Source organism: Zalophus californianus, chromosome 17 (assembly GCF_009762305.2).
Source record: "Zalophus californianus isolate mZalCal1 chromosome 17, mZalCal1.pri.v2, whole genome shotgun sequence".
NCBI lineage: Eukaryota > Metazoa > Chordata > Mammalia > Carnivora > Otariidae > Zalophus > Zalophus californianus.
This window is the reverse complement of record NC_045611.1, coordinates 59,634,252-59,658,371: the sequence shown is the minus strand read 5'-3', so window position 1 is coordinate 59,658,371 and position 24,120 is coordinate 59,634,252. Positions and strand designations below refer to the sequence as shown.

General features: G+C 45.0%; 1 protein-coding gene across 9 annotated transcripts; it reads left to right on the top strand.

The window, feature by feature from the left end:
* Positions 1-7,690: 7,690 nt before the first annotated feature.
* Positions 7,691-23,458, top strand: LOC118356447 (zinc finger protein 814-like). 9 transcript variants are annotated; one of them, XM_035725166.1, is made up of 4 exons: positions 7,961-8,057; positions 10,167-10,301; positions 10,437-10,563; positions 20,397-23,458. In XM_035725166.1, exons 3-4 carry the CDS (start codon positions 10,530-10,532, stop codon positions 22,499-22,501), a joined length of 2,139 nt encoding a protein of 712 aa, XP_035581059.1. In that variant the 5' UTR covers positions 7,961-8,057; positions 10,167-10,301; positions 10,437-10,529; the 3' UTR covers positions 22,502-23,458. The 9 variants fall into 9 exon arrangements, with proteins under 9 accessions (XP_035581061.1, XP_035581053.1, XP_035581059.1 ...); XM_035725161.1 differs by having other exon boundaries at positions 7,975-8,057; positions 8,325-10,301; XM_035725165.1 differs by lacking the exon at positions 7,961-8,057 and adding an exon at positions 8,080-8,602 and having other exon boundaries at positions 10,205-10,301.
* The last annotated feature ends 662 nt before the right edge of the window (positions 23,459-24,120 follow it).

Below are 24,120 nucleotides of genomic sequence, written 5' to 3'. Positions count from 1 at the left end.
TATTTATTTGAGAGAGAGAGAATGAGAGATAGAAAGCACGAGAGGGAAGAGGGTCAGAGGGAGAAGCAGACTCTCTGCTGAGCAGGAAGCCCGATGCGGGACTCGATCCCGGGACTCCAGGATCATGACCTGAGCCGAAGGCAGTCGCTTAACCAACTGAGCCACCCAGGCGCCCCATACTTAATATTTTGGCAGCTATCTTTTTGCAGTGATGCAGGCAAAAGATTAAGAATGTGTGATTTATGGGCGCCTGGGTGGCTCAGTTGGTTAAGCGACTGCCTTCGGCTCAGGTCATGATCCTGGAGTCCCGGGATCGAGTCCCGCATCGGGCTCCCTGCTCAGCGGGGAGTCTGCTTCTCCCTCTGACCCTCCCCCCTCTCATGTGCTCTCTATCTCTCATTCTCTCTCTCAAATAAATAAATAAAATCTTAAAAAAAAAAGAATGTGTGATTTATAATTAAAAACACTTAACCAACAGGAGGATACTGTAGAGGATGGAGATCGTTTTATAGTTATCTCTGGGGACATCTGGATATCTAGTTTGGTTCTTTGCCGAGATAAAAGCAGTGGGAATACAACATGCTCCTTAATGTCTTAAGCTCTCCCAAGGTTGGTTTCTTTCCTGATGGCTTTCACTTGGCTCAGGTCATGGAACCAGAGGGGCCTTAAAGTTCCTGCTGGGAACTTATGCTTTCAGCTCTCCTAAAGTCAAGCTCCATCATCACACAGATCTTAGTGGTTCAATCCAGACATGAAGCATGTCCAGTTGTGAATAAGGATCCTGAGGGTCTCTGTGCAGATGTGTCTTTAAGCCTCAGTGCTGGACTGTTCTTTGTCTAGCTGTATCCTATGCCCTGTATTTAAAAAAAATGCCCTAAGGGAGAGTGCTCTCAGAGCCTCACAATTCCAAAGACAGGTGTCATATCCCTGTAGGTATAATCATAGTTAAAGAAATCAATGTATATAGAAATGTATACATGTGTACATAGCCTAGCCCCCCAACTCTGACAGTCAATGACTTACCAGTCTAAGAGAACGCATCTAGTACTCAATTGTTTATTTACAAATACCATTTTCTGATGAGAGGAACCAGAACTCCTTGGAGAAGCTGATTCCAATCTGGGACAGAAAAGGTGCAACATGTGCCTGAAAATATTCTTGCATTTGGGAACAAGGAAATTCTCAAAGAATAATATTCACACACATACACACACACAGAGGCTGTAGCTTTAAGGTGTTCCCATCACCCAAATCTGGGACAAATTTAGCATCAAAATAAATTCTTAAAGATTTTACTTATCTATTTGACAGAGACACAGCGAGAGAGGGAACACAAGCAGGGGGAGTGGGAGAGGGAGAAGCAGGCTCCCCACGGAGCAGGGAACCCAATGCAGGGCTCAGTCCCAGGACCTTGGGATCATGACCTGAGCCGAAGGCAGATGCTTAACAACTGAGCCACCCAGGCTCCCCAGCATCAAAATAAATATTGATAGTAGTTAATTATAAACCATTGAATATATTAAGAATCAGAGCCCAATTTCTTTCTCAGGCAGTGATTCATAAAAGGTCCAGGTTTCCTTCCTGCACTCCAAAACTAGAAAATGAAGCAAAATATATGATACAGTTCAAGATATCGCCAAAACTACCCTCAGGTTCAGTATTTCACTAGAGGAATGCACAGAACTCAGCAATGCCATTATATTCACGGTTACAATGTATTACAGCAAAAGATTAAACCCAGCAATAGAAGAAGGCCCGTAGGGCAGGGTCTAGGAGAGAGCAGGCACTGACCTTCCAGTTGTCCTCTCCAGTGGAGTCAGGTGGATGGCACTGATTTTCCTCAGCAACTATGTATGACAATACACATGGAGTATTGCCAACCAGGGAAGCTCACTCAAGCTTTGGTGTCCAGAATTTTCACTGAGGGTTGGTACTGCAGACAAGTCTGCCCTTGTTGCTGACCGTAGTCTCTAGTTCCTCTGGAAGTAGAGCTGATACCTGTGGGCCGAGTTACCACCCACATGGTCATGTGATCATACGATCCGGGAGGGAGCTCCGTGTGTGTTTCCAAATTTGGGCCTAGGGGAAAGGAGGTTTACCTGCTTGTGAATACAAAGAGTACCTCCTTGGATTCCCCTGGTAGCATATTCCTGCACAGATCATTTCCATTTTATTAGGGAACACTTCTGGGCACTGCCTTCCTTATTAGCGTGTTTCTCTAACATCACCTGAATCATTATGGGTATTTCAGGTGTCAGAATTACTCTGTTTTTCAGTCTTATGAGCAGTTTCAAATCCCAATGGCCAGCTAGTAATTGTATCTCAAATGGAAATTTTCTGGTCCAACATCCTAGCAGTTGCCCCTGGGTAGCTTCAGAGGCTTTTGCCATTAGATAGGCCCCAACCTGGATTCCATATAAGGCTATCACAGAATCATAGAACTAATGTATGCTATCAGCATTCCAGCTTCTAACCATGTCATTAAAGTGATAATCTCTTTGTCTACCAGCTATTTATATTAACAACCTGTGTGGACTCAGGCAATCTTACTGGTACTCATTTGGCATGTGCAATCTATATTGTTTGAAGGACAAATTTACATGCTTCCATTTTACAGTACCAAATAAGGGAAGATAGGAGTCATTGTTCCCATATGGATATTTCCTTGTCCCAGCACCAATTACTGAAAAAGAATTCTATACCTACTGCACTTCACTATAATCTTTTTCACAAGTCAAATGGCAGTATAGGGATATTATTTTATTCTATTTCTCTGTTTGTCTATCTGTGCCACAATCAAACTGTCTCAATTTGTGTAGTCTTATAATGAAATGGTGTGATCTGGTTGGGTAAAGCCTACTAATTTTTTCTTCTTTCAAACTGTCTTGACAGGTTTTGGCCTTTTGATGTCCCTATAATTTATTTTATTTTATTTTATTTTTAAGATTTTACTTATTTGACAGAGAGAGACACAGCAAGAGAGAGAACACAAGCAGGGGGAGTGGGAGAGGGAGAAGCAGGCTTACCACGACTGAGCCACCCAGGCGCCCCATTGTCCCTATAATTTAAAGTCAGTTTGTCAGTTTTCTTCTCTTTCTCACACATGTGCGTGCGCACACACAGGCTCACAACTTGCTGGATTTTCCTTTGGATTGCACTGAATTTATAAAGCAATTTGGGGAGTCCTTGAAACCAACATGAAACACACGTAGATTACATTTTGAAGTGTTTGTTCAAAGTGTATTCCTCTCACTTTATTGGTTTGTGTCTTATTAAGTTATGTCCTAAAAATTATAAATTTCCTTGTGAAATTTTTTGACAAATTTATAATGTACAAATTTTAGGTGCATATTCACTCTGACACACTTCTCACCTATTCACATCCAGCTCCCCAGCTGGAAAGAACATGATTTACAATGGAGTGTGATATTGTGATTTATAAGAAAGATGTTTCGTGATTCATTTGTGAGCTGTTCTAGCAAATTAACTGAACCCAAACTGATCCTGAGAAACTCTGATCTATAGCCAGTTGGTCTGAAGTACAGGTAACAATCTGAACTTGCAGGTGATGTCTTAATTTGGTGGGGGTGGGGCAGTATTATGGGACTGGACCCTTAACCTGTGGAATCTGACGCTATCTCCGGGGTGGATGGAGCCAGAATTGAGTTGAATTCTAAGACACCGAGCTGGTGTCCAGAGAATTGCTTGCTTGGGTGTGTGGGAAAATTCCTGCCCACATTGAAATTGATACCAGAACAATTAGTGAGTATCCTTCATTCATTTTTAAGTAACCACTAATGTTTCTTAACTCACCTCTGATCCACTTCCTCTTGAGTTAATTTCTTCTCCCCATTCCCTTGGTGGAGTTTACTAGTCAGTGACCATAGGAAGTCAATGATAAATGATAGTGGGACATGATTCCCCCATAGCCCCACAATTGGGTTATCACCAGTCCAGTAGTTTGCCGACAGTGAGGCATCTCTTCAATATTTTAATGTTAATTACTCTTTATTTCATTTACTCAATTGCAAAATGAAAGAAGGAATTACAGACTTAATTAACCCTGAGTTGAACCATCACTCTGGAAAATTTGGGAGCATAAAGTTCTCAAAAATCCTACTGTGTAAAATGTGGCTCATAAAACAATATTAGAAAAGATATAACGTTTTACATATTTGGCATTCTGGATGGTTTTTTCACACATGTCTTTACAATTGCAGGCCACACTAACAAACTCCAAATTACAAGTCATGCTTGAATATTATTTTTATAAAAGATCATGTAAATTTTGTGTAAGGGGAAATGGACATAAAATAATATTTCAACAAAAGACTAAGTATGTACTTGAGAACTTCAATGACATTTCCAGTGTTATGCATTTTTCTAATGTTTGTGAGAAAAACATTTCATAACTTATGATCTCTTCCTCTAGGAATTTCCTGTTCAGAAACACTGCCAAGAACATGTTAAGATTACCATTCTTATTTTACATTCTATATATTTAAATATTTTATCTTTTATTTTTTATTTTATATATCTTTCATTTTCCATTACTTTTTAATTTCAGTGGATGCAAATATTAAAAAACTGTTTTGTTCCAAAAAAAAAATGTTTCGTTCCATCTGGTTTGGTTCATGTTTAGTAATATTTTACTCATAAAACTTTGAAAACATACTGCAATATTTTTTTAAAGATTTATTTATTTATTTGTTTAAAAGAGAGAGAGAGCACATGAGAGGGGGGAAGGGTCAGAGGGAGAAGCAGACTCCCTGCTGAGCAGGGAGACCGATGTGGGACTCGATCCAGGGACTCCAGGATCATGACCTGAGCCGAAGGCAGTTGCTTAACCAACTGAGCCACCCAGGCGCCCCTGCAATATTTTTATCTAACAGATTTGCCATTCTTTATGTTTAGATCTAGTACTTATTTTTCTCTAAGATTAAAGCTAGAAATATTTGCTACGAGTTTTTAACTAAATCTCCAATATTTTATTTTTTCCAATATTTTAATATTTAGTAATTTATTTTAAATACATTATTTCTTCCAATAAATTCATCATTTACTTTTATCAAATATAAGTGCCTATAAACTTATTCTAGTTATAAAATAGTAAATATGGGTTCTTCTTGTTTTTACCAATAAAAATATTGGTAGTGATATTTTATGTTATAATGCAATTATTTTCATCAAATGGATTTATTTAAAATTTGCTATACTTCTATTTTTAAATTATTATTTTTAATTTCTTGAGACAGCGAGAGAGTGCTTAAGTGGAGAGGGGAGGGGAGGAGGGAGAAGGAGAGAGAGACTCCTAAGCAGCCTCCATGCCCAGGACAAAGCCCCACGTGGGGCTTGATCTGAACTGTGTGATCATGACCTGAGCAGAAATCAAGAGATGGGTGCTTAACCAACTGAGCCACCCAGGTGCCCCTTGTGCCTTTGTTAATAGCACAGGAATATCATAAACATTTATATTTGTATTGGAATTTGATTCAATAAGGTACTTATTTTTGTGAATTTAATTATTGCAAATGGAAAAGTTTTCCTGTAAGACAGCAGTTCTCTGTTATTATTTGAAGTGGATATTATTAATTAAATGGCAATTGTTAGTTTTTCAACATTTCCTCATATTTCTTAATTTAATTTTATTTTTTTTAAAGATTTTATTTATTCATCTGTGAGATAGACAGGGAGAGCAAAAGCAGGGGGACTCCAGGAAGAGGGAGAAACAGACTCCCCGCCAAGCTGGGAGCCCTGCATGGGGCTCTATCCCAGGACCCGGAGATCACCACCTTAACCTGAAGGCAGACACCCAACCGTCTGAACCACCCAGGCACCCTATATTTCTTAATTTTAATATTGTATTGCACGATTTTGGTTGTGGGTTTTTTTTTTAACCAACTTTTTTTTTAAAGATTTTATTTATTTATTTGAGAGAGAGAGAATGAGAGATAGAGAGCACGAGAGGGAAGAGGGTCAGAGGGAGAAGCAGACTCCCCGCTGAGCAGGGAGCCCGATGTGGGACTCGATCCCGGGACTCCAGGATCATGACCTGAGCTGAAGGCAGTCGCTTAACCAACTGAGCCACCCAGGCACCCGTGGGTTTTTTTTTTTAATTAAAATATTTTATTAGGGCACCTTGGTGGTTCAGTTGGTTAAGTGTCTGCCATTGGTTCAGGTCATGATCTCATGGGTCCTGGGATCGAGCCCCTTTTCAGGCTCCCTGCTCAGCAGGGAGTCTGCTTTTCCCTTTCCCTCTGCCACTGCCCCTGCCCCTGCTTGTGCATACTCTCTCTTAAATAAATAAATATATAAAATCTTAGAAAAAAATATTTTATTTTACCAAAAGATTTTGTGGGGCACCTGGGTGGCTCAGTCAGTTGAGCGTCCAACTCTTGATTTTGGCTCAGGTCAAGATCTTGGGTTGTAAGATGAAGCCCCATATAGAGCTCTGGCCTCAGTGCAGTCTGTTTGGGTTTCTCTCTCCCTCCAGGCGTCCCATGTGTTTTGTTTCTTAAATTCCATGTACGAGTGAAATAATATGGTACTTGTCTTTCTCTGACTATTTCATTTAGCATAATAGTCTCTAGCTCCACGCACAGCTTTGCAAATGGCAATATGTCATTCTTTTTTATGGATGATTAATATTCCATTGTATATATATACCACATCTTCTTTATCCATTCATCATTTGATGGACCTTTGGACTCTTTCCATAATTAGGCTATTGTTGATAATGCTGCTATAAACATTGGGGTGCATGTATCCCTTTAAATAAGCATTGTTTTATCCTTTGGGTAAATACCTAGAAGTATAATTCTGGGATCATAGGATAGTTCTATTTTTAACTTTTTTTTAAGATTTTATTTATTTATTTGAGAGAGAGAGAGCACATGAGAGGGGAAAGGGTCAGAGGGAGAAGCAGACTCCCTGCTGAGCAGGGAGCCCGATGTGGGACTCGATCCCCGGACTCCAGGATCATGACCTGAGCCGAAGGCAGTCGCTTAACCGACTGAGCCACCCAGGCGCCCAAGATTTTATTTATTTATTTGACACAGAGAGACACAGCGAGAGAGAAAACACAAGCAGGGGGAGTGGGAGAGGGAGAGCAGGCTTCCGCGGAGCAGGGAGCCCGATGCGGGTCTCGATTCCAGGACCCTGGGACCATGACCTGAGCTGAAGGCAGACCCTTAAAGACTGAGCCACCCAGGCGCCCCATACTTGTCCTGTCTTTAAAAACCTTTCCCTTTCTGTAGCGCTTTGGAGCTGCCCTCTACTTGTAGATGGGATGCTGCCCAATTCACATATCAATGAATAAAGCCAGCAAACCTTTACAATGTGATGGGTTGAATTTTTGTTGCTTAACGGGAACTAATCTGTTCGCAACTAATCCTACTGAAACTTATGAAACTGACTCTAACACCTCAGGGTGCAAACATTTGAGGAGCAACATCTTTCCACCTCTACACAGACTCATTCCTTTCTGAAATGCTGTACGAAATGATATGTCATTTACCTCAGTAAAAGTATTTACGAGCATCTCAAATAGTTTTCTTTGGAAGCTGACATTCCTGGAGTCTGAAAGCAGGGCTCTTCTCTGCCTTTAACGAGGAGCAAACCCGGTCCCTCCGGGGCGGAGCCGCGCTTTCCAGCATCCCTCAGCGTGCCACGTGACCAAAGCTCGCGACTCCGGGGCGGAGGACCCCCTACCGGAGACCGCCAGAGCCCCGGGAGCCACACCACCCGGAAGAGCCCGGCTCCGAGCGCAGAGCGAGGAGCCAATGAGGGACCAGCACACGGCGTTTCGAGGCGAGCGCAAGCGCCGGGGGCGGGACTTCCGGTCGCGTCCCCCCGCAAGTCCTCCAGCCTCAGGTTGGCTCCGTTTATCCCGTAAGGGTCCGGAGCGCGCGTCGGGGTCCGGGGGCCTGCTCGTGAAGCCGCGAGGGGAGGCGCCGCCCTCGGCGCACACAGTCGGGTCCCGGTGTCCGCTCCGCTCCGGCCCCGCTGCCGGCCCACCGAGTCCGATGGCGGCGGCCGCGCCCAGGGAGCCGCCGCAGGTAAGCGCTCGTCCCCCGGGCCCTCCCCGCCGTCCCCCCACCCAGACCCCGGAGGCCCGAGCGCGGGGCGCCGGCTCGCGGCCCTGCGGCCCAGGCCCCGGCGTCGGACGGGGCGGCGGCGGGGGGCGGGGGCCCCGTGTGCGAGCGCCGGCGTGCCGGCGTGAGGAGCGGGCTCCGGGCCGGGGGGCCGGCCGGGGCAGGGGCCGGAGGGGGTCTGCGCCGGCGGCGGGGAGCAGCACATCGCCCTTCTTTCTGTCGGGAGCACAGTGCGGCGCGGCCAGGGAGGCCCGCGCTGCCCGAGAAGCCCGGCCCTCCTGGCGCTGCTGAGGCGGTCTCCGCCCGGGGTCAATAGGCGTGGTCTGGCCGCGAGAGAGGAGAGCCCGCCGCGGGGGTGAGCGAGGAGGCCGGGCGCGCGGGAGGAGGGAATCGCGGTAGTCGGCGGTGGAGTCCGCGGACCGCTGCTCTGCGCGCGGTGGCTGTTGGCGAACCGGTGGACTCCCGGTCTGTGTTTTGAGAAGGGCCGCGGCAAGTGGTGCGTGTTGCAGGTGAGAAGAGAAAGGGGGCGGGGAGGGAGCGCCCCAGGGCTTTCGGTCCGTGGACCTTAAAAATGAAATAAAGACTGGCAGTTATTTTACCCGCACAGATGGGTCTATGTGGCAACGGAAGAGAAGTGCAATTTGGAACAAACAGGCTGAGTCAGAACAGTAGGCCAGTGTGGAGAGCACGAGAGGTAGTCTTGTTTCAGGGGAAAGAGGCGAAGTTGGGACGGCTGTTATAAACTACAGGTCCACTGGAGTAAACTGGGAGTTGTGGCTTCTCATTGGGTGGGGTGATGAGGAAATCCTGTCTTTTCGAGTCTGGGGTAGTGAAGTAGTGTCCCATGTAAGTTGAAGTCCGTCTCTTTGGGTTGGGTCTGCAGTTGATCACTGTGGTAGTGTCTGAGAGTTCCTCCCAGTGCAACCTCCCGACTCCAATTTAGTGAGGTTTCCCATCATTAATTTTCACAAGTCCTAGCAGCTGAAGGGCTGGAAACTCCCATCATCCTGATGGAAGGTAGCAGGAAGTTGTGTATCCTTGGGGATGTCGTAACTTGTTTTGACATTGGTAAGCGACTTAGATGTTTCAGAGAAGTGTGAGTGATGGCGTCAAGTGGGCAGCTGGACAGGACGTTTTGGGAAACTGGGGGAAGGATGCATGATGGAGAGTTTGAAAAGTGATGGCTACTGTGTGGACCAGGGTGGAGATTTGGCTCACATTTAGGAAGGGAAGGCAGAGAATCATGGTAATAGGCTAGTAGGTCAGAGGGTCCTAGTAAAGTGCTGAGGAGTGGTTTTCTGGCTCAGCACGTGGTTGGGGTTACTGGACATTGCCAACACAGGTGAAGGGGAGAGAATGATCTGGCAGAAACATGGGCAAGCCCTCCATGGGATGATGGGACAAGAGATGGCTAGGACACCTAGGAGTAATTTTGCCAAGATGACAGTGAAGTTGGGGCTGCTCTTTATTCAGTGCTGTAGGCTTCACAGAATTTTGCGGTGAGTTTTTACGGTGCCTGAGGTGTTGCAGAGTCTTGCTGGTAGTTCAGGTCTGCACAAATGCAGTCATTTCTGCTTTGCTCTGCCTGGCAGGGGAGACCCTTAGGGCTGGGGTTTTCACAAAGGTTCAGTAGAGGATGATTGGTTCCCGATTGTGGCGGGACAGCGTGGGCAGCAGAGAAGTGGAAGAGGGTCTGTGAGTATCCGAAGCTGACCGTGCTTGTGAGTGTCTGTTACTGAAGGGAGGGTTACAGGCAGCTGAGGAGGGCTTCTCAGCAGCATGTGAGGCTTTCCCTGTTTTGGGATCCATGGGAGTACTGGGTGGGACTGGAACCTGTTTGAGTTTGTCAAACAGCCTGTGGATGTCACGTGACAAGTACGAGTGTGAGTCAAGGGAGGATCCTTTGTTGTGGGGCAGGAAGGTGTGGGAGTTCATCTGTGGGGTCTGAAGACGTGAGAGTGGTAGAGTCTACAGAATCCTGTACACGTGGAGGGGAAGTGTGAGCTAAGGGCCTCAGCGCCCTGGTACTGAAGACTTCCTGGTAAAGCAGGGCCTATAATTGGCTGTCTTGAGGGCACAACGTGGGAGACTCCATGGGAATACCGTGGCAGGGGGATGACCTTGCAGGCCAGACCCAGAGCTTAGAGTGCATCCATGTGTCCCCCTGCCTGTTGCTGCTGAGGACTGAACACAGTGATTGATGGGAAGGTGAGAGGAGCGTGGCATTAGAGGCCCCAGGACCTGGTATTTATTCTGAGGTGGGGAGTCTGGGGTGGATGTTGGGGGCTTGGATTGTGGGTTCTCAGAAAATGTTCATGGTTCCAACTTTTCCTTTCATGGTAGTGTGGTGTGACCTTTGAGGACATTGCCGTGTACTTCTCCTGGAAGGAGTGGAGGTTTCTTGATGAGGCTCAGAGACGGCTGTACCACCATGTGATGCTGGAGAACTTTACACTTATATCCTCACTGGGTAAGGCCCTCAGCCCCCACTTTGACCTGGACTAGACTCTGTACACCCGTGTCCCCCCTCTGCATTTTCCAGGGTAGGTTTGTTCTTCTCTCGTGTGGACTGTGGGCACTGCTTGCTTCCTCAGCTTTCTGGTTAGTTGCTTTTGTTGCTAGCTCTGAGTTGTTGGTGTGCCCTTCTCTCTGCCCTGCAGCTCCCAGTGCCCTCTGTGCTGAGCCCTGATCGGGTAAGATTGGAGGTCATGGTCATGCAGTGAGGCTGATGGATTGCACCTTGCTTGCCCTCTCCCTGGATGGGTCTGTGTGTCCAAACCCATGCCTTTTCAGTGGTCCAGGTTTTGAACCCTTCCTTGAGGTGCCATTTCCTTGTGCCTGCCTGTGCCTGAAATTGCAGGCATTGGCATGGCCATGTAGGTATACTGTGGGCTGCTTCTCAAGACCTTCCTGTATGGTTCTTCTTCCACCTGCCCCCCCTTCCTTCAGCTTTGTTGAGGTATGATTGACAAATAAAATTATATTATTGAAAGTATATTACATGATGACTTGATATACAGTATGAAATTATTACCTAAATAAAGGTAATCAACACACCCATCACTTGATATAATTACCTTTTTCTTGGTGGTTGTGAGAAAGCTTAATATCTACTCTCTTACCAAATTTCAAGTGTACAATACAGTATTAACTGTGCTCGGGCATCTGGGTGGCTCAGTCGTTAAGCGTCTGCCTTTGGCTCAGGTCATGATCCCAGGGTCCTGGGATCAAGTCCCACATCGGGCTCCCTGCTCAGCGGGAAGCCTGCTTCTCCCTCTCCCACTCCCCCTGCTTGTGTTCCTGCTCTCACTGTCTCTCTCTGTCAAATAAATAAATAAAATCTTAAAAACAAAACAAAACAAAAAACAACTGTGCTCAACATGCTGTACATTAGATCCTCAGAATTTACTCATCTTGTAAGTGAAAGCGTGTACCCCGACCATCTTTCCATTTCCTCCAGTCCTTAGCTTCTGGCGTTCTACTTTCTGTTTCTGTTTTTGTTTGTTTGTTTGTTTGTTTGTTTCAAGAATATCCATATATGTGATACCATTCACTATTTGCCTTTTCTTTGTGGTTTATCTGACTTAGCATAGTATTTTCTTTTTTTTTTAATTTTTTTTTAGATTTTATTTATTTATTTGACAGAGAGAGAGACAGCAAGAGAGGGAACACAAGCCGAGGGAGAAGCAGGCTTCCCGCAGAGCAGGGAGCCCGATGGTGGGACTCGATCCCAGGACTCCAGGATCATGACCTGAGCCGAAGGCAGTCGCTTAACCAACTGAGCCACCCAGGCGCCCAGCATAGTATTTTCTAGGTTCATGCATGTCGTGCAAGTGGCAGTGTTGTTTTCTTTTTTATGGCTGAATATTCCTGCATTTGTGTGTGTACTTTAAACACTCAGGCACGCTTACTGATGTTTCCATATATTTGCTATTGTGAATAATACCTCAGTGGATATGTGTGTAGAGATACTGATTTTGTTTCCTTGGGATACATACCTGGAAATGGCAATGGTGGACCATATGGTAGGGATTTTTTTTGTTTTCTTTTTTAATTTAAATTTTGTTAGTTAACATACCGTGCTTCTGGAGTAGAATTCTGTGATTCATCACTTACATCCAACACCCAGTACTCATCACAACAATGCCCTCTTTAATACCCATCACCCGTCTAGCCCACCGCCCACCCACCTCCCTCCATCAACCCTCAGTTTGTTCTCTTTTGTTAAGTTTCACTTATGGCTTGTTTCCCTCTCTCCTTTTTTCTGTTCCCCCCTCCCATATGTTCATCTCTTTTCTTTCCTAAATTCCATATATGAGTGCGTGAGATCATATGGTATTTGTCTTTCTTTGATTGACTTATTTCACTTAGCATAATATACTCTAGTTCCATCCACATAGTTTCAAATGGCAAGATTTCATTTGGGTTCTCTTATTTGGTTATTGCTGATGTTGCTGTAAACATTGGGGTGCATATACCCCTTTTTATCTGTATTTTTGTATCCTTTGGGTAAATACCTAGTAGTGCAATTGCTGGATCATAGAGTAGCTCTATTTTTAACTTTTTGAGGAACCTCCATAGTGTTCTCCAGAATGGCTGCACCATTTTGCATTCCCACCAACAGTCCAAGAGTGTTCCCCTTTTTCCACATCCTCACCAACACCTGTTTTTTCCTGTATTGTCTTTTTTGAACTTTTTTTTTTTTAAAGATTTTATTTATTTGAGAGAGAGACAGCGAGAGAGCAGGAGCGGGGAGGAGAGGGAGAAGCAGGCTCTCTGCTGAGCAGGGAGCCTCATGCAGGGCTCGATCCCAGGACCCTGAGATCATAATCTGAGCCAAAGGCAGACACTCAACCATCTGAGCCACCCAGGCGCCTCTCCTGTGTTGTTAATTTTAACCATTCTCTCAGGTGTGAGGTGGTATCTCATCGTGGTTTTGATTTGTATTTCTCTGATGATGAGTGATGTTAAGCACATTTTCATGCGTCTTTTAGCCATCTGGATGTCTTCTTTGGAAAAATGTCTGTTCATGTCTTCTGCCCGATTCTTAACTGGATTATTTGTTTTGGGGTGTCGAGTTTGGTAAGTTCTTTATAGGTTTTGGATACTAAGCATTTATCAAATATGTTGTTTGCAGATATCTTCTTCCATTCTGTAGGTTGCCTTTTAGTTTTGTTGATTGTTTCCTTCGCTGTGCAGAAGCTTTTTATTTTGGTGAGGTCTCAATAGTTCACTTTTGCTTTTGTTTGCCTTGCGTCCGGGCAAATAAGTGTTTAATAAAGAAGTTTTTACAGCCAAGGTCAAAGAGGTTTCTGCCTGTGTTCTCTAGAATCTTGATGGTTTCCTATCTCACATTTAGATCTTTCATCCACTTTTGAATTTATTTTTTGTGTGTGGTGTAAGGAAGTGGTCCAGTTTCGTTCTTCTGCATGTGGCTGTCCAGTTTTCCCAGCACCATTTGTTGAAGAGACTGTCTTTTTTCCACTGGATATTCTTTCCTTCTTTTGGGAGATTAGTTGACCATAGAGTTGTAGGTCCATTTCTGGGCTCTCTATTGATCTATGTGTCTGTTTTGTACCATACTGTCTTGGTGACTACAGCTTTGCAGTATAGCTTGAAATCTGGAATTGTGATGCCTCGTTTGTTTTCTTTTCAGAATTGCTTTGGCTATTTAGGGAATTTTGTGGTTCCATACAAATTTTAGGATTGTTTTTTCTAGTTTTGTGAGACATGCTGGTGGTATTTTGATAGGGATTGCAATGAATTTGTAGATTGCTTTGAGTAGTAGAGACATTTTAACAATGTTTGTTCTTCCAGTCCATGAGCTTAGGATGTTTTACATTTGTGTCCTCTTCAGTTTCTTTCATGAGTGTCCCATAGTTTATAGTTTTCAGAGTAAGATCTTTTACCTTCTTTGGTTAGGTTTATTCCTGGCTACCTTATTGTTTTTGGTGCAGTTGCAAATGGGATCAATTCCTTGATTTCTTTTTTGCTGCTTTGTTACTGGTGTATAGAAATGCAACAGATTTCTGCACATCGCTTTTGTATCCTGCAACTTTGCTGAATTCATGTATTGGTTCTAGCAATTATTTGGTGGAGTCTTTCAGGTTTTCTACAGAGTATTATGTTGTCTGCAAATAGTGAGATTTTGACTCATATTCATACTGATTAGGTCCTTGGCAGTCAGTACTGCCTCTTGTTCTCTTTTTTGAGGTAAGTTTTTCCATCTTGGCATTCTGTCCAGAGAATAGATGGACGAGAGAACAGAATAGTAAAATGGCAACAACAACCCCTTAGAAATATACACTAAACAAATCAGAAGAGACCAGAAACCGAAAAAAATATAAAAATTGTTAAAAAGTGAGTGAGAATATAATCAGACAGGTGAACAGAACAGAGCAGTACACTGGATCCTGTGTGTATTTTGGTCTGTTTGTTAGAAAACTAGATCCCAAAAGTGTAAGGAACGAAAAACAAGTATGTACAAAAATAAAATTAAATACAGTGAAAGAATAGAATGTAACTTTAAAAATGAAAATTAAAGACAAGAAAAAATATAAACAGGTAAACATACACTGTATCCTGGGTGTATTTTGTTCTGTTTATTAGAAGAAACTACATCCCAGAAATATGAAGAAAAAAACTTATATATCCATGAATAAAATTAAATACATTGAAGGAATAGAATGTAACTGTAAAGATGAAAATTAAAAAAGACTTAAAAATGGGGCGCCTGGGTGGCTCAGTTGTTAAGTGTCTACCTTTGGCTTAGATCATGATCCCAGGGTCCTGGGATCGAGCCCCGTATCGGGCTCCCTGCTCAACGGGAAGCCTGCTTCTTCTCCCACACCCCCCACTTGTGTTCCCTCTCTTGCTGTGTCTCTGTCAAATAAATAAAATCTTAAAAAAAAAAAAAGACTTAAAAAAAAGAGAATATAATTAGGTGAAGAGAACAGAGCGATACATTACATTCTGTGTGTATTTTGGTGTGTTTGTTAGATGAAACTGCATCCCAAAACTGTAAAGAAAGAAATACATATATATATGAAAATATAATTAAATACAGTGGAGGAATAGAATGTAACTCTAAAAATGAAAATTAAAAAGGCCTTTAAAAAAAGATTGATAAAATAAGAAATTAGTTGAAAAGGAAAAAGAAAAATATTAAAATTGAAAGGCTAAGGAATCATGAGGAAAAAAACATGAATTCTATGTACTGTTTTCCCCTAGTGCTGGAGTTTTGCAGTTCTGTGTGATCAGTAAACTTGGTCTTAGTGGGAGGTTCTTGTTGATCTTCTGGGGGGGGGGCCTCTTGCGCTGATTCTCAGGTGTCTTTGCCCTGGGAGGAATTGCACCCCTCTTGTTAGGAGGCCCGGCTAAGTAAGGGGCTCTGGATTGCTGTATATGGCTTTTGTTCCCTGAAGGCTTTCCCTGCAGCTTAAGCAGATGAGAACGAAAATGGCGGCCTCCCAATCTCCAGGCCCAGAGCCGGAACCTTACGCTCCCCAGTCCTCAGTGCACCCTCAGGGAAAAGCAGGCAATCACTCCTGGCTCCCCAGTCTCTGGCCATACTCCGTGCTCACCCAGCTTGTGACGAAGCGTTTGGGACCCTGGGAGTCTTCAAACCCTGTAGATCCCTGCAGTGTGCATGCGGAAGAGGGATCTCACCAGGGCTCTGATGCTTGCTGAGCCCCTGCTTGGAGAGTGGTCGCCCTACGGTGTGGCAGTTCATGGTTTATGGCAACACTGAGCTGAGTCCCCACTCTTGGGCACCCTGATTGCAGCCGGATTCCTAGCTCCAGTGTCTGGGAACTCTGCGGCAACTCAGGCACCCCCATTCTTTCTGTGACCCCAAGGATCCTGAGACCACACTGTCCTACCTAGTATTCTGCCTTGCTTGCTACCTGAGCACCTTTCAGGCAGGGACATACCTCACTGGAACAGCCTTCTAAAAGTTCTGATTTTGCATTCTGCTGCTGTATCACTTTCTGGTGGCCGGCTTCCAGAGGCTCCCTACCCCCGTGGTTTATCTTCTGATATATCACCTTCGATTCACTTCTCCACACCTCCTACCTTTCAGAAAGTGGTTGCTTTTCTATTTGTAGACATGCAGCAATTCTTTTCTCAGGTCTCCCGTGGAGTTCACAGGTATTCAGAATAATTTGATAGCTATCTAGCCAAATTCCTGGGACCAGACAAAACTAAGGTTTCCTACTCCTCCGCCAACTTGGACTCTTTCTCTCCCCCCCCATTTTTTTTTTAAGATTATTTATTTATTTGACAGAGAGAGACAGCGAGAGAGGGAACACAAGCAGGGGGAGTGGGAGAGGGAGAAGCAGGCTTCCCGCCGAGCAAGGAGCCCGACGCTGGGCTCGACTCCGGGACCCTGGGACCACGACCCGAGCCCAAGGCAGACGCCCAACGACTGAGCCACCCAGGCGCCCCGCCCCCCAATTTTTTAATAGGACAGGGTCGCCATCTTATTTTAATGTAAACATTTAATACCAGAGATGAAGTTAATTTTTTACCAATTCAGAATTTTTGTGAATATATGAAATTTCCATTTTATTGTATAGTTTATATCACACTAGTTCAAAGCATTTCTCTACATGTATTCCTTCTCTCTTTTTAAGATTTTATTTATCTGAGAGAAAGCACGTGCGAGCACGAGCAGAGGGGAGGGGCAGAGGGAGAGAGAGAAGCAGACTGTCCACTGAGCACAGAGCCCCATGAGGGGCTTGATCCCAGGACCCTAGTATCATGACCTGAGTGGAAATCAGACACTTAACCCACTGAGCCACCCACGTGCCCCTACATGTATTCTAAAATAGCCCCTTTGGAATGATTTCCATCACCTATAAGTGTAAATATACAAAGGACCTTGATTCTAAACAAACAACATCTCAAATGAGTAACTTTTAGTTAGAGGATAAGAAAGTCATCAGATGATTGCAGTTGTTAATATCCAAAGGACACTTTGTTGAAATGTTTCTTCTGATGCAACAGTTATAAGTTGGAATATTCAAAAAACAAGGGCAGTACAAGAGTACAGTAAACCAAACTGCTGCAGTTTAAGCCTCCCAAAGTCCTAATCCTTTAACAGAAGCAAAGCAAAGCATCTTTGCTGCATGTTAAATGGGTCTCCAGTATTTCCATCTAGCTGATCTTTCAGAGCTAGACACCTAAGGCAAACGAATACATGTACCATCTTAGTTCTGGTTGGTTTAATTATCCTGAAGAGTTTAATACCCACCCATGCAAGTCCAATGGTGGAAGGTCACATAGATCACTCTGGTAATTGATAGTAAGAGGGTGTAAAAGCACAGGCTGGTTGTGCTGGTCCGGCCCTGTGGGAAGTTTTCTAACACGAAGAATGAGGAAAACAGTTCTGCTACAAAGACCAGTTCATTAAGCGTAGTCTATATAGAAAGACAGAAACATTCTTCTCTCCCACGCGTTATATGCCATCCTTGTTCTTAAAAAGTAGGTGGTATTAAGAGGATTTAGTGTTGTATAAGTATATATTATGGTCTAGTACTGCTCCATTTCCACATATTTTGATGTCTTCCCAGCTGCCTGTGGTCTCATTAGGAGTCCCATCAGTGACTGGGTGGACTGTTACCAACTATTGATTCAGTTGTCAGTGCTTGTATCTGACCCTCCTTTGGGAGAGTGGCACACCAGGAGCTCTCCTGTATTGCTAGTATAAAGTGTGGTGTGATTCTCCACCCTGTTGTTCCTCTCTGCCGATGTCTATGACCTCAGTGGGGGCAGGCACCTGTGGGCATCTGGATGAAGGCGTGCCTATAACATGCAACTCTCAGGTGAGTCTACTCCTCACTCCACTCAGACTCGTGTGGCCACCAGTGACTAAACCTCACTGCATCCTTGGCCAGCCCATTTTGTTCCTTTTTATGATTTCTATATTTTTGTTGAACAGCTTATTTTGTTTATTGTGTATCTTGTTGAATCGTCTACCTGTGTTTTCTTGTAGCTCACTAAACTTTGTTAAAACAATTATTTTGAATTTTGTCCGATAGATCGCATACCTCCATTTCCTTGGGTGTGTTTTCTGATAAATTACTGTATTCCTTTGATGGTGTTATGTTTCCTTGATTTTTTGTTTCTTACATCCTTGTGTTGATGTTTGCACATTTGATGGTGTGGTCACTTCTTCCAGACTTTGTGGTACTTTTGGGTCAGGAGAGTCCTTCACCTACTGGTGGGTGCAAGGGTATCAGCTTCATGGGGTGTGGCCGTTCTGGATCTGGGGAAGGCCCAGTGATAAACTGTGCAGCTCTGTCACCTGTCAGCATCAGCGAAGGCATCAGGAAGAGACAGCAGGATGGTCAAGGCTGTAGTATCCAAAGCAGTGGAGAAGACTGCTGAGGAACACCTGATGGCTTTTTTTCCATGGAGAGTATTGTGGCAGAATTGATGTCGGTGCTTAGTCCGACTTTTAGGCACCCTGTGGGTGTGGCAGCGGCACTGGTGTCTGATGGGCTGGCACTCATGAGCAACCATGGAAGAGGGTCTGGTGGGCGGGCACTTTCAGAGCGACAGCAGTTTTGGGCCCTGGGACACCGGTTACACCTCACTGGTGTTAGTTTGCTTTGTGAGTTGCAGCCACACCCCGAGCAACCATGAAGTTTGTGTCTGCATGTGCATGGAGACACAGTGGCTCTGAGGTCCTGGCTTCTGGCTAACCTATCTGGAGACTATTTCCATTCCCTGGAAGACACAGGTAGACCTGATGCAGCGGGGGGTCAGGGTCTGGAATGCCGGCACACATAGACGCAGATCTGGGGCCCAGGACATGCACAGGGTTGGGGGGCAGTTGTAGTCCTTGTTCTGGAGCTGCACAACAGCAGCTCCTGAGTCGGGGGAGCAGGACACAGTAGCTTTATATTCACTGAGTCCACGATAGTGATGCATGTTGGTTAACTCGGTGGCAAAAGATGCCATTGTCCACTGTGGAGCAGGCAGCTGGAGTCTGCTGAGCAGGGACTGCTGTAGCACCTGCCTTGAGTGAGTGATAGAGTTCGGTCCAGCCCTTATTTCTGACGCATCCCCATATCTCCAGTAAAGTCTCGAGCTGTCCTTTGTGCATGCTTGCACTCTCCTCTATGCTCCGCTGTGTAGTAATTGGTCTTAATTGGATTTTTGAGCCCTCTGAAGCTAATGTCATTCATGGACAGCTGCTGAATTCATTTTTGTTGGGGTGAAAGATGGTACCCTATTCTACCATTCTGCTGCTATCAGTCACATAGGATGCTTGTCTGGGTGCTTTGTATCCTGAGTAGCTCTGGGACAGTGCTGGCCATCCACGTGGCCTGTTTTCCTCCAGTATTTCTTCCTTGCCTTTCCTTTTCATTTCCCTTTCCTTGCCCTTTTCTTTTCTTTCCTTTTCTTTCTTTTCTTAAGTAGGCTCCACACCCAGTGTGGAGCCCAACACAGGGCTTGAACTCATGACCCTGCGATCAAGACCTGATCTGGGATCAAGGGTCGGATGCCCAACTGATGAAGCCACCCAGGTGCCCTTTCCTGCACTATTTCTATCTCCTGGTACCTGTAGTTGCTCAGGAGGGCTTACAGGGAACAGTCCTTTGTGTATCATAGTATGGACGTGCTCTGGGCATGACCAGGTGGCCTCGCAGGGGCTCTGCTTCTCATGAATGGCAGGTGGGAAAGGTGTGGTATCAGGCCTGTGTTCAGATCATACTGGGAACCTTTGTTTGTTCAACCAGAGTTCAGTGTGATTGCCGATGGCCACACCCCATTTCTATCTTTTTCTTCTTCACTGTTGACAGTTTGTGGACTTCTGGGTTCTACTTCTTTTGTAATTACATGACTTGCAGTGCAGGGGTAATCGGTGCTTCTCAGGCCTCTACATCTCACCCATTTCTCTCACTGCTCTTTCTGTGTACTTTGGCATCCACACTTGCCCAGTTTGCCATGAGATGTTGACATATACTTAAACTGACCTTGAACAGCAGCAAATTTCTTGTGAGTGGATTTTCCCACAGCCTTCTACTCAGCCACGAAACAGGCCAACATAAAGCTGTGGGCAGAGAACAAGTTGTAGAGCCTGGCTCTCTTCCTTCTGGCTAGTGTGCTCTCCACAATACTTTGACCTTAGGGGCCCAGTAATGCACAGTGGCCACTCCTTCAACTGAATTCCATCTCCAGTGTCTGGAAAAGCATGCTATAAACTTGTGCCCAGGGAAGACAGATGATGTATGTGATGGGCTCACCCCCTCGCTATAGTCAACACAAATTTCACCAGTGCTTCTTTGCCTTCAGGTTGCTGCTGTGGAGCAGAGGATGAGGCACCCTTTGCCCACAGCACTTCTGTAGGCGTGTCACAGACCAGGACGCCCAAGGCAGCTCAGTCTTCCCGGAAGACCCACCCCTGTGAGATGTGTGGTCCAGTCTTGAGAGACATTTTCCACTTGGCTGCGCACCAGGGAAAAGAAAACAGCCAGAAGCTGTTGAGGTGTGGGGCCTGTGGGAAACGATTTTATTTCAGTGTAAAGTTTCAGCAGCAGCAGGAGCAGCACGTGGGAGCAGAACCCTTCAGAAGCCGTGTGGACAGGGCCTCTGTTGTGAAGAGCTGGGGATCCCATGGTTCAGGAAAGCCCCTTAACTGTGGAGAAGTTCAGAAGGACTTCCTGTCTGGCTCGGGGCATCTGCAGCAAGAGGCCACTCATACTGGGGAGAATCCAAAGGAAATCACCCAGTGCAAGGCAACTTTACAAAGCAGAAAAAGTCATGATACTTGGGGAGAATTCAAGAACGCCTTTGGTCCCAAACACACAGATATTCAGGACCAGGGTGTCCACCTTGGAAGACAGTCCTTTGTGTGCAGTGAATGTGGGAGATCTTTTAGCACTCATACTACTCTCCATTATCACCACAGAGTTCACACAGGAGAAAGGCCTTATGAATGCAGTGAATGTGGCAAGTCTTTTACCCGAAGACACAGACTCAATATGCACCTAAAGGTTCACTCAGGTGAAAGGCCTTATGAGTGTAATGAATGTGGGAAATCTTTTATTTGTAGGTATGAACTCCAGTATCATCATAGAAGTCACTCTGGAGAAAAACCTTTTGAGTGCAGTGAATGTGGGAAATCTTTTACCTATCGCTCTGCCCTCAGTTATCATCAGAGGTCCCACAGAGGAGAAAGGCCTTATGAATGCAGTGAGTGTGGAAAATCTTTTACTTCTAGCTCTGCGCTCAGGTATCACCACAGAGGTCACACAGGAGAGAGGCCTTATGAGTGCAGTGAATGTGGGAAATCCTTCAGACAAAAACATTCCCTCTCAATACACCAGAGAATTCATAGTAGAGGAAACCCTTACAAATGCAACAAATGTGGGAAATCTTTTTCTTGTAGTTCCAGTTTCCATTATCATGAGAGAATTCACACAGGAGAAAGGCCTTATGAATGCAGTGAGTGTGGGAAATCTTTTATAAGTAGTACTGCCCTCCATTATCATCACAGGATTCACACTGGAGAAAGGCCTCATGAGTGTCATGAATGTGGGAAATCTTTTAGCACTCACAGTGCTCTTCAGTATCATCGCAGAGTTCACACTGGAGAAAGGCCTCATGAGTGCAGTGAATGTGGCAAGTCCTTTACCCGAAGAAATAGCCTCAATATGCACCTAAAGGTTCATTCAAGTGAAAGGTTTTATGAGTGTAATGAATGTGGGAAATCTTTTATTTGTAGGTATGAACTCCAGTATCATCATAGAGTTCATTCTGGAGAAAAACCTTTTGAGTGCAGTGAATGTGGGAAATCTTTTACCTCTCGCTCAGCCCTCAGTTATCATCAGAGGTCCCACAGAGGAGAAAGGCCTTATGAATGCAGTGAATGTGGAAAATCTTTTACTTCTAGCTCTGCGCTCAGGTATCACCACAGAGGTCACACAGGAGAGAGGCCTTATGAGTGCAGTGAATGTGGGAAATCCTTCAGACAAAAACATTCCCTCTCAATACACCAGAGAATTCATAATGGAGGAAGCCCTTACAAATGCAACCAATGTGGGAAATCTTTTACTTTTAGTTCCAGCTTCCATTATCATCAGAGAATTCACACAGGAGAAAGGCCTTATGAGTGCAGTGAGTGTGGAAAATCTTTTATAAGTAGTACTGCCCTCCATTATCATCACAGAGTTCATACTGGAGAAAGGCCTCATGAATGCAGTGAATGCGGGAAATCTTTTATCACTCGTACTGCTCTCTCTTATCATCACAGGGTTCACACTGGAGAACGACCTTATGAGTGCAGTGAATGTGGGAAATCTTTTAGGGGAAAATCTAACCTCTCTCAACACTGGAGAGTTCACACTAGAGAAAAGCGTGGTTGTATTATGAATATGCAATTTCCCTATTCAGTGTAATGCCACTGGTGGAAACTTTTTATGTTTGTTTTTAAGATTTTACATATTTATTTGACAGACACAGCAAGAGAGGGAACATAAGCAGGGGGAGTGGGAGAGGGAGAAGCAGGCTTCCCGCAGAGCAGGGAGCCCGATGCAGGGCTTGATCCCAGGACCCTGGGATCATGACCTGAGCCGAAGGCAGACGCTTAACAACTGAGCCACTCAGGCGCCTGTGGTGGAAACTCTTTGAGGAGCGATTTGCCTGATTTGAATCTTTTACAGTGGGGAGATTCCTTATAATGTTGGAAGTATGTGTGGGTATGTTGCATTTTCTAAATTGTCCAGAGATCTCTCTAGATTTATGTAACTGACAGTTCTGTGACCCTTTCACTTCTGCCAGCTGGTAGGTCCACACAGTGCACGTCAGTCCTCACCCCCAGTGTACTCAGAGAAGCTGACCTCAGTTCCCATGAATTGGAGCAGATTAGCAGTAACCTGAGGTCTTAGGGGCAGCTTTCCCTCTTCCTTGAATACCTTCAGGGCGTGGACCTGAATCAGTGATAACCCAGAGAACAACATGAATTTGGCTGACAGCTTATAGAGAATGACTACCTTTTTCAGGAACATGTTGGTCTCATGTGATACTTCTGATTAGTTTTTCTAGGTTCCAAGTCACAAACTGGAGAACTTATCTGCTCCACGTTGATTTGGCTAAGATGATAATCAAGGCCTTAGTGTTTTAAGTCCTCTTTAATCTTGAATGTTCTGTTTACTGTGAGGGGTAGTTTATAAAATGATTTGGGCTCAACAAGCATCAAAGGGTGAACTTTTTAAGAGTCTCAAATTATCTGTGCCTGAGGAGGGAGAGGATGATGGTAGGAAATAGCTTGGCAGTTTTGTTTTGTTTTGTTTTAAAGATTTTATTTATTTATTTGACAGAGAGCTAGAGAGCACAAGGAGGCAGAGCAGCAGGCAGAGGGAGAGGGAGAAGCAGACTCTCCACTGAGCAGGGAGCGGGATGCAGGGCTTGATCCCAGGAACCTGAGATCATGACCTGAGCTGAAGGCAGACGCTTAATGACTGAGCCACCCAGGTGCCCCTGTTTTGTTTTGTTTTTTAAGTAAACTGTATGTTTGACTTGGGGCTCAAACTCAAAACCCCACGACCAAGAATCACAAGCTCTACTGAATGAGCCAGCCAGGCATCCCACTAGCCTGCCAGTTTGGACTCAATTTGCATTGCTGCCTCACAGCCTCCTAGGAAAAACTGGGGCTTTCTGGTCTTCATTTGAAGTCTGGATGACATGTGTTTTAGGAACCTCAATGATGACCCCCAGGAGGGGGCAGGTGTGAGACTCTTAGTGCTTCTGAAAGCAACACGAGTTTTTTCCCTTACTCAAAGGAGATACCACAGGGGATGTCAGCACTGTCAAGAGGGTATTTTCCCATGTCTACAAACAGCCATGTGCTCTGATGTCCACAGTCCACTGGGCTAAGGTCACTGGTTGTAAGACCATAGGGGTCAAGGGAAACCATAATTGCTACAGAAACACTGGCTTAATAGGAAGGGGAGGAGACTGCAGCCAACTGGAGGGAATGTTCCTCTTGTAAAAATGCATCCGGACAAGTTTCTCTGAC

Excerpts from the sequence above, each read along its gene's own strand:
- LOC118356447 (XM_035725160.1), top strand. The coding sequence starts at position 8,025 with ATGGCGGCGGCCGCGCCCAGGGAGCCGCCGCAG. Across the intron at positions 8,058-10,436 it reads CGCCCAGGGAGCCGCCGCAG|TGTGGTGTGACCTTTGAGGA; the intron begins GTAAGCGCTCGT and ends CTTTCATGGTAG. Across the intron at positions 10,564-20,396 it reads TACACTTATATCCTCACTGG|GTTGCTGCTGTGGAGCAGAG; the intron begins GTAAGGCCCTCA and ends CTTTGCCTTCAG.